This window comes from Hyposmocoma kahamanoa, unplaced genomic scaffold (genome assembly GCF_003589595.1).
Source record: "Hyposmocoma kahamanoa isolate Upper Pololo Valley unplaced genomic scaffold, ASM358959v1 114, whole genome shotgun sequence".
In the NCBI taxonomy this organism is placed as follows: domain Eukaryota; kingdom Metazoa; phylum Arthropoda; class Insecta; order Lepidoptera; family Cosmopterigidae; genus Hyposmocoma; species Hyposmocoma kahamanoa.
Window position 1 is genome coordinate 5483897 of NW_020653383.1, and position 11044 is coordinate 5494940.

Genomic DNA, 11044 nt, shown 5'->3' on the forward strand with positions numbered 1-11044 from the left:
ATTTTGCAAATTTACACTTACGTGTATTACAATTGCTCTTTCTCGCTCTGTTGCTCTGGTACTCATAGCATGCAGGGAATTACCTAGTTTGAGACCGGCAATTGGTTTGGTTGTCTGGCACATTATTATTATTAATTCTCGAAGGAAGGACAAACATTCATTCTTTAATAAACAAACCACGTCAGTTGTTATTTTACGAATGAAATAAATTATTAAGTTTATAAAGTTAACGTACAAAATAATCAAGTATTTAACTATCAATAAAATATTAGAAAAAATTCCTTCGATCCGGCTGGATTCGAACCGACGACTCCTAGCAAACCGTGCCAAACGCTATGCCAACTAAACCACAGAACGAACCAGCGAACCCCACGAATTTTTCTATGTGCTTATTGTCGGATCTTTGTATTTGTTTTCGACGACTTTTTAGCACTTTTTTTTAACAATTTTTAAAAATAATTGATTACAATAATTGATTAAAAATACATTCTGACATTCAATAAACAAATTAATCAAGTGTTTGTTAGTAAAACCAATAAATTTTAATATAATGCAATCTATACCGATATCAAAATATTGAAATCATTTTGCTGTGCAAAGTGCCCCTTTTTTATCTAAACCTTTTGCATACCCTAATGTCATTTGGCGTATTATTTTTTCCTTAAACAATAAGCTTGTTACCGCGACGTCACGTAGAGTACGTGTGTCCCGAACAACGTAATGCTTTCAACGGTGTTTGTGCTTCACTAATACCTAAAAAACCTTGAAATATTTATATTATATTTCAGGAAAACAAAAAAAAATACCTAAAGCTTTGATAGTAAGAACAAATTTTTTTAGAAGAACTTTATGTTATTTAAACCTTTTTTAAGGGAAATTTTAGGGAATAACGTCCAGACTGCACATACTAAAGTCTAATTTTAAAAGTAAACCCTTTTAACTTTAACACAAATGACTCTGGATAGCGGCATGTTTTTCAATTATAACTTCAGATAAACATATGGCAAAGAGTTGTAAATTAAAAAAAAATTACAATATATTGAATTTGTATCCCACTACGTTAACCGGAGATATAATAAGTTTACAAATTCTAAGTCCCTGTAATTTCACCAGCTCTGCGCCAGTGTAAGTTGAGCCTTACAGAGTGATTTCCTATTGCTGTTTGTGTAGTTTCTGTCTACTCATTTTTTTATAATACCTAGTTTTGTAGCAGTAAAGCTCCTTGAAAAAGAGTTCGTCCAGGGTACTGCCACCTTACCTGTTTCTGCCGCCAAGCAGTAATCTCAACATTATCGTGTTCCGATTTTCAAGGAGTTCACAAAGTATTTTCAATATCTCTATGGTTCGGAATGTGATTGCAACAAGCAGAACCGAATGAAACTGCAGCAATAACAGAGGCGGGGAATGAGAATGGCGCGCCAAGGCTTCATGTGGATCGCCTGCAGCTGGACGAGTCGCTATTTTATATTTACATTTGGTAGTAGTAGAGCCTTTTGTGAAAGAGTTCATTCAGGGAAGTACAGCCACCTTACCTGTTTCTATAATGTTACTATTACTGTGTTCCAGTTTTGAAGGGCCCTCACCCTTCAAAACTGCTGGTGAAACTACAGGCACATGTGACTTGTCAACTTATGTCTCAGACTGACGGGCGTAGTTACAATGCCCCTCAGATCTTTGCGATTTAAAGCTCTGAGTGGCACTGCTACTGTTATGGACAGGCGTGTCGGTTACCACCACGCACAACTTGTACGTCCCATCACTTTGCGTCATAAAAAAATCCAGCAACTGTTGCCTATAAGAAACTATTCTTTATTTTGTTCGATTTTTATTACAACAGTAACTAAAAAAATGGTTAATTCGACCAAAACAGGATATTAATTAATAATAATATATATCGAACCCTGTATCGCGTATATCATGGATACACACATTGACAACTTGAAATTTACACCCAAACTCACGGGAGGAACAAATGCAGGCCATAAAAATATTTCTCGCCTAACCTATGCGTGGCAGACCAGCATGGTAACCGTTCGGCCACAGAGGCAGTTTTCGTATCGACCAAACATGGTTAGATTCTTCAATAAAGTTCATTCAAACTTGATTAAACCTATGATATATAATAACTAGCAAATATTGGTTTCACACAATCAATGTAAAAATTGATAACGACATACATGTTTTGTGATAACTTTGATAACGATGCAGAAATCAAATTAAACTTGTTTCTACAATTTTCTTTTTATTGTAACGATGGCAAACACTATAATGCTTGCTGTTGTTGTGACCGGATTTGCCAATCGGCGTAAGGCACTATCCGATTGTTGCTCAGAATTTGCCAGACATACAGTAAAGGAATGGTACGTCGTACTGTGAGGCTTTTTTCGTGCATTCCAATGCTGCAATCATTTTGCATTATGGGCTCAGATGGAAATAAGTTACATTGTGATCTTAATCCTAAGCAACATCTTTTTAACTCCAAAAAAGAGGGATGTTCTCAATTCGACTACGTAATATTCACACAAAAAATATTGTGTCAAGGTTACGCGATTACTTCGTAATTTGTGAATAGATTTTGATGATTATTTTTTGGTGGAAGGGGTTGGTTAACTTAGTAATGGTCCCATTTAAATTTGAAGAAATTATTCCACTTCTAATCTAGTATATTAGATTTCACCCACTTTCCGCTACCAAATTTCAATGAAACTCGGCAAATTGACGTAACTCCACAAACATTTGAGAACGGTTGTTTTTAATAAAAAAGTTATTATATATGAGATCCCCATACCGGGCGTAGTGGTTTATACATTATACATACTCTTTTTTTTCTTAGTGTATTTTACTTATAATACTGATGGACGTAACTTAAAAATTTTACCGTAAATAATAATATCCGCCATCAGTTCCTGTAATTCAGCGAATCATTGTATCGAACGGAACATTCCAGAACTAGGTCAAGAGTGAAACCTTAGATTGCGTTTAATTATAGCGAGTTGCAAACCATCTAGACCACCGCTAAGCACGCAGTTTGATTGAATATAGCTTGCTACCTATAGCTTGAATTAATTAATGATTCCTAGCTGTTATGTGTATGTAATTTTTCCATTATGTTTTAATGATGTCTTATGACGTACAATTGGTATAATAATTACCAACGTACCCGGTGTGGTAAGTTATCGCTTACCTGTGTATAATATTAACATTGTAAGAACTACATGTAGTATGTTTTTTTTTTAAATAGGACAGTAATGACAAATCCAAAACTACAAGAGATACAGGGAAACCGTCATAGGAACCATTAAGTCTTTTTTTCCGAAAATAATTTTGCCATAGTCAATAAGTGTAAATAAATAAATAAATATTAGACAACATCACCGTTGCTCTAATCCCAAAGTAAGTAGCTGAGTCACTTGTGTTATGGAAATCGGAATCAACGACGGTACCACAAGCACCCAGACCCGAGACAATATAGAAAAGTTAGTTTTCTACACTGACCCGGTCGGGGATCGAACCCGGGACCTCAGAGATAGCAACACCATGAAAACCGGTGTGCAAGCCACTCGACCAAAGAGGCCGTCAAATGTTTTGGTCAAGCGCGAGTGCTTGAAAAATGAATAAATTTTTTTTTAGTGCTGGTCGACTCAGCTTCATGTAAGGATCATTCCCTTGCATCGAAAAAAAAAATCGGGACAGTAGAAGTTGGTAAAATTTAATATAATGTTTTTATTAAAAATGCGTAAAATTGTCAAATTCTTTTAATGCTGACAGACTCAGTGATACCAATCCGGTAGACATTGCCATCATGACAAAATAAAGATGTCACAAGAGAATTACTGAAACAACAAAGGACCTTCTTACACTATACACACATCGGCACGTTTAGCGAAACACTAGTAAAGCTCCAAAATAATGCAATATTTTTTCAAAAGCAGGCGGTGAGAACGGGGGGAGGCGGGTATTTTACTTTTCTTGTTTCGGGTCTAGTTCGAATTAAAAAAAAAATGTTGAATGTCATCGTTTTCATTCATTTGTTTTAATTTCCTAGTAATAAAAGTTTGTCAAGTGTTTCATTTTGCGTTCTTGTAGTTTTCGTAATGATTAGTTAAAAAGTTTTTTTTAAATAAACTTTTATTTAATTATTGTTAAGCTTTTAGTTTTAGAGCTTTTACATTAACCGTCTACTTTGTAGCAAATCTAAAAAAAAATGTTTTGTCAGATTACGATTATTTTTAAAATGCGGATTGCCTCAATCTGCATTTAAAAAAGTCGATGTTAAAAGATGTTAATTTAATTGCTACTTTATATCTAATTCTTATTTATCTAAATATAAACGTTCCTATTTTACATTCTCACTTTTTTGCTTCGTTAAATGTGTGTATATATAAAATAAGCTTAATCATATTAAACAAAATACCTTGAACTTAAATAAATATCGATTGTACGGTAACTGCGAAAAACAGTTATTTACGAGAAAGTATAAGCTCATATCATGAGTATGGTAATGGGCGAAGGTATTAAAAAAAAAGTAGCCTATGATTTGAACGAAAGCCAACAGGCAAGAGCCATTAAACATTTAAATGTGCAATTGTATTCGTAAAAAAACATATATACTGATGGTAGCTACGTTCACGTAGCAAAGTGCTACACGTTTCGTAGAGCTTCTGCTATTAAATATTCAAAGCATTTAATGTGATATGCGAAGAGAGTGAGAACAATCAATCACATGTCTAGTGCCTAATAATAATATTAATCTTGAATAGGAGGAAGGTTAGTCTAAGACCCGTTTGACATGTTCGTTTCATATTTAATTTCTATTGTTTTTTTGTCGCGTATTGTATTTCATATACTGTAGAATTTTTTTCTGTGAAGATTCTACCAGATCAACGAAAACTTTAGAAAAAATATCGAATACTTTACGCGGACAATAACCAGTTCAATAACATTCACTTCTTGCATTGATTTAATCGTATTTCGAACCATGTAGAAACCAAAATGTCAACTGCTTATCCAACAAGATCTTCGGGTAAGAATGTAAGAAATGCAGTTTGATTATGCGTACATACAATTCCCTCACTGGTAGGTTTACTCCTGAACTTCTCTGCGTCGGTCTCGTCATACGTTGTTTATCGCTTTTTTTATTTATTTCGTAAAATTAGAGATAAATTTGATATTGTCAGTGTTAAGCTTGCAACATTGCATTTAGGGCAAGACATCTGTGTCTGAACTAGATAATAATTGTATGTATTTCAGACATAAGCTTTCTTTTTTAAACGGAACAACATGAGGTCGATTAAAAAAAATGTCTTCACAAGTAGGCCCGAGAATGTTACGTTTAAATTAAAATGTACTTATAATTTTAGGTATGATAGCCACCTCCCTCTGAGTTGAATTGAAATGAAAGACTGTGTGGGTTAAAAGAGAAAAACTACTGTATAAAAATTAATAAGTTCTCAGTTTTTGCATATACTCCGGTACCCTTCGTTTACAATTTCTTTTGTTTCAAACCTGCTTGAACTTGAAAGTTGCAAATTTGTAAGAAACAATATCCCATTTTACTCACCTATCAAATCCTCTAAACGTAGTAATAGGAACGAAAATAAATTAAAAGTACCTCAAACTACTCTACAAAAATTTAGATCAGGACCACATTTAATAATAATAATAATTTATTTCAGACCTTTTTTGTCCATAAATGGTTAGTATACAGGTGATCTTATGACTAATGTTAGTATTACATGACTGCGTGCAATTTAACTTTCAATGCTAATCAGAATTTATAATCATATATCAAATTGTATTAAAAATCAAGAAAAAGTAACAGGCTGTCAGAATCAACTGAAAACATTTCTTGCTAAAAAAGTGTACTACACAATAGAAGAATTTTTCTGTGATGATACAAAATAAAAATAATATCGAGAAAAATTTTCATTAATTAACAATTATATTTATAATTCACTAAAATTGACATTGTTCTATTTAAATATCTTTATTCAAGTATTATTTTTACTTTGTTTTTAGATTTTGAATGACTTGTACATAATTATGACGTTACTTTTGAGCTAAATTATTTGTATTTTTATATTCTAATTTGATTTTTTTATTTTATTTTTTATTATTTTTTTTTCTTTAATTTTGACGCTTATGTTAATATATTGATGAAATGTTAGTAGATTTTGCATGTAAATTTATTTTTCTAATTTAATGAACAACAGCTGCGCTCTCAATTTGTGGTGCCCTTGCAGGGTGTTACATGTACTGTAATAAAAATTGTAAAATCTTGATTTACCATGTAGCTTGCAAATAAAGATGAACATGAATAATAACATGAATGTGAACCTAGTCTAAGTACATAATGTTTACTGATCGAGCTATCTATGTGGACGTCTACCATTCTCCACATATACGTTTTATCACCTTTCACAATCATATTTGTTCATAAAAATTTGTGCCTTCCGTTCCGTCACATCCATCTTTTCTACATTTAATTAACATTGCATACTAAAATGCAAGGTTAATTTTCTCAAGACTTAACTGGACTTGAACTTTAAAAAAATCGGTCAATTTGACTTTTACGCCGCGTGTTTTGTCGGACAAATTGAATTAACCCGTAGCGGAATTGCGCGCGGCAATTAAGCCAGAATGACCCGAGATGCTGGGTTAAAAATAGAGTTGGTTTCGTAGCGGGAAAGTTGAATCTTTAACTCTGTATTTAAAAAAAATAAAATCGTTTTATTTTTTATTTGACATGCAAAATACGTAAATTATAAACGTTAAGCAAAGAAAATCATGAATTTCACTTACTTTATTTATTTTTAATAATATCAAGTGACGCGATGAACGTGTCCAGCGACAACTGTCCACTGCCCCCGTCACCCTCAGACTTAAGTTGATAAGTATCACGTGTGCCTGTTATTTCACTAGCATACTTACCCGACAAAACCGAAATGCAGTAATGCTCACATCATTGTTTAGCGGCAGAAATAGGTAAGGCAGTACTTCCCTGATGAACTCTTCCACGAGGAGCTCTTTTGCTACTAAAATATCCTAAACTATCAAAACATCTATTTGTGTTTAGTGTACTCGTACGGTATAAAATAATTTTAATGATTATCAGTCTTAGAAATAATAGTACTTTCCTTCAACGCTGGTGAAATCCTTTTTAATCAACTTCAAAAAAAGGGTGTTTCTCAATTCGACTGTATGTTTTTTTGTATGTATGTTGCGCAATAACTGCAGCATTTGTGAACCGATTTTGATGATTCTTTTTTGTTGGAAAGAGGATACCTCAATAGAGGTTCCTATTAAATTTGAAGAAAATATTCCACCTCTAAGGGTGGCAAACTAGGGGATGAATTACTTTTGAGGTCGGTTTTTTATGTAAGGTTTAAATGTTACCTGATTGGTAAGTAATCAGTAACTAATTAAGTAACTACTTATCGGTACTGTCAATAAAGTAATACTAGGTACTATGTTACGTTTAGATGACTTTCTAGAATAGCGTCCTATCTCAAAAGTACCTTCAAATTCATGAGGAAGAAGGTTAAAAAAACTGAGACGTGTCTGCCGCGCAAAGATGACGAATCGTAGACCACCTCAATGTTGTCATGTGATTATTTTGACCACTCATCATTTCCACTATTCTTGAAAATCAGCGACTTATGTTTTAGTCGTAAAATCATTTTTTTGAAACAAAATTTCATTTAATAAGAATTTACACTGAAAATTTCAAAGTCTACTTATTGTATTGTAAAATATTTCTGAATTAATATATAATTTAAAAATCGTCAACATAGTCTGTCTATTGGTGAATAATTGAATATCTATTGGAAAACCAGTGTACTTTTGAGGCTGTTACCTTTCTTCAATAAAGTTTCACGCTATTACTTTAAATTGAATATTATTGTTATGATTCTTAAGTACCATCATTATACATCAACTTATTTACACGTTCGAATGCTGGGCACGGGTCTACGCTGTCCCAATTCTGGTTGGGGACTTTACAGATTTGTCGAGGGTTGTGAACCTTCTTCGACGTGCGGTTTCATCGCAATGTTGTCCTTCAACGAAAAACTTAATGGTAATATAAAAAAAAAATTGAAATTAAATGTCGCACATAAATTCCGAAAAACTCAGAGGTCCGGGTTCGATACCACTATTCCTATGTACAGTGTACTATTTTCTTTTACTAAGTTAAACTTCTTGTCCTAATGAGAATTCAAATCCCATATTAATTCCTTAAAGCACCAATCAATCAATCAATCAATTTATTTATTTGTCAGAATAAGGTACATTATAATCAGATCTATTTTTTATTTTATAATTATAATTTTGAATAAATCCAAATTATTCCACCATAATCGGCATGCAAAGATACATATCATCAAAATATACATGTCATTTAACTATTTACTAAGATTACTACAATCAATCAATGAAAACTCAACTATTTATTACGATTAATGAAATTGTCAAATATTGCAAATAAAGTAATTTCAAAATCTTTTGTAATTTAAAAGATATATAAAGTAAATTCATGAATTATTATTTTATGTCAATAATTATTTTCAAAGAATTCTGTCAACGAGTAAAAATTCAAATTATTGGTCAATGTAATCTCCTTTGGCAAATGATTATAAATTTTTGGCGACATGTAATATGCAGCTTTACTAAATAGCGTGGTTCTGTGTGATTCTGTACACAACTTATCACAATTACATGCTCGTGCAACGTTAATCTATTTCGAAATTTACTTATGAAGTGTGGTCACCGTAGTCCTCCCCGATAGTATCGTCGCTCTTATCATGAACGTACACAATTTATAATTGAAAAATATATTTTTATCTAGCACAGTTTCATTTTCGCCGATATTGCAAGTATCATTCACTAGACTACATGTGAATTAACAAACGGCGGCAGTGAACGATCGTCACAACCAACCATTAAATCACCGATTGCAGCTATCAGCAGTTGGCAATATAGGGTCTCCACTTCATAGTAATGTTAATAAGCGTTCACTGTCAATTATGGTATTGGCCCTCTCCCTCATACGTTATCAACTCTACTTGTTCTCTCTCGCGTTCGTAAATCATTGCTTCGAGTCCCCAGGACTAGGTGATTTTAAAGTTCAATAAAAGACCAATCGTTAACGAATTACATTGAAGGCAGTCCTTCATGTTCACGGCTAATGTCCAAAGCGTAAACAAAGGCAGTCGGAGACCTAAGGTTATCTCGCACGTCAGTCGCGGAAATGACGAATGACCAAAAGTGTCGCCTTGGTCACTTTGAACATTTAGCTAAGAGCACTATATCGGTACTGGAAAATGAGTTGCAACAACGGGATCAATTAGCCAGGATGAATAACATCGAGATATCGGGGATACCCATTACTGCTGGTGAGAACCTCTTCACACTGTTACGGGGCATTAGTAATAAGGTTGGATACTCATTAGACGATCGTGACATCGATAGTGTCATGCGTGTGCGAAGATTCGAATCGAGCAATGTGTCTAGTGAATCAAGCACACCGCGCCCGCCTGCCATCATTGTGAAATTTACTCGGAGGCTGTGTAAGGACACATTCCTAGCAGCCGTGCGTTCGCGACGCGGCCTAACTACTGCTGATGTTGACCTCCCGGGTCCCTCGCTCAATGTGTACGTATCGGATCACCTCACTCCTCAAAATAAACAGTTGTTAAAGCGTGCCAGACAGCTCAAAACTGACCTGGATTATTCGTATATATGGATTAGAGACTGCAAGATACTGATGCGCAAAAACGAAAGGTCAAAGGTCGTCGTCATCAAGAATGACACCGACCTTTCTAAGTTGAAATGACTTTTATTCCATATTTTTGTAGTTTTTAGCACTAATCAGGCTCATGTATATTTACTTTTTGATGTTGATCGCTCTTTTGTTTATATTACTGTTTTGTGTCTATACTTCACATTTTGTTTTTCTGCTTTTGGTTACATGGCAACTCTTAACTATGTACATTGCTCTCAACTTATAAAATGTTTATATTTAATGATGCTACTATATAATTGCTTGCAACGAGGTATGCATGAAATTCCATATTATAATATTATCAATTCCAATTTAATTTTATTAAATAATCAAATGGTGAAAAATAAATGTTTATTTATATTAATTGATTTTAATGGATCATAAACTTATGTTAGGTTATTATCAGAATGTAAGGGGTTTACGTACAAAAACACACAGTTTTCTATCAAAGGTGGCTGTTGCCGACTATGATTTTGTATGTGTGACTGAAAGCTGGTTGACACCAGATTTTTATGACCGTGAGTGTTTCGATAGCAGGTACGTAGTATTCCGCAGTGACCGTTCCTATGAGGAGAGTGGTGCAAAGCGTGGCGGTGGAGTTATGGTGGCAGTTCGCGCTAATCTAATGCCGCTTCGACGGAGCTGGCCAACCCCACCGTGCTCCGATTCCGAATGTGTATGGCTATCTATACCTTTAAATATTGGCGGTAATAAATACTTAAACATCGCCTGTGTTTATATACCAGATGGAAAAGGTTACCGTGACGCGCTTGAAGCATTTTTTAATATTGCTAGTGAAATATTAAACGATCGCCCGAATGATTCATTTTTGCTTGTAGGTGATTTTAACATTACCTATGCAGTGTGGCAGGAAACTAGCTCTTTCAACAAAATGTTGGGGAGCGGTGGAAACCATGCAGTAAAATCGTTGAGAGATTTCTTGGCTTTCACTAATCTGCAACAGTTTAATGGTGCTTATAATGCCAATAGCAGAATCTTGGACCTAGTCATGAGCAATATTAATTGTGAAGTCACTACTTGTACTCAACCGCTAACCCCGGAGGATATACACCATAAGTCAATAGAAATTTGCTGTAACATTGACAATTTTAAAGCGTTGCATTTGGCTACCACATATAATTACAATTTCTATGCAGCGGATTTTGATTCTATTAATAAAGAACTTGATTGCATAAACTGGTCTAAAGTATTTAACAATTTAAATTTGGAGGAATGCGTCTCTAATTTTTACAATATTTTAAG

General features: G+C 33.9%; 1 protein-coding gene across 1 annotated transcript; it reads left to right on the plus strand.

Moving 5' to 3' along the window:
* Positions 1–9247: 9247 nt before the first annotated feature.
* LOC113239358 lies at positions 9248–9832 on the plus strand. The gene has a single exon (XM_026476332.1). It carries the CDS (start codon positions 9248–9250, stop codon positions 9830–9832), a length of 585 nt encoding a protein of 194 aa, XP_026332117.1.
* The last annotated feature ends 1212 nt before the right edge of the window (positions 9833–11044 follow it).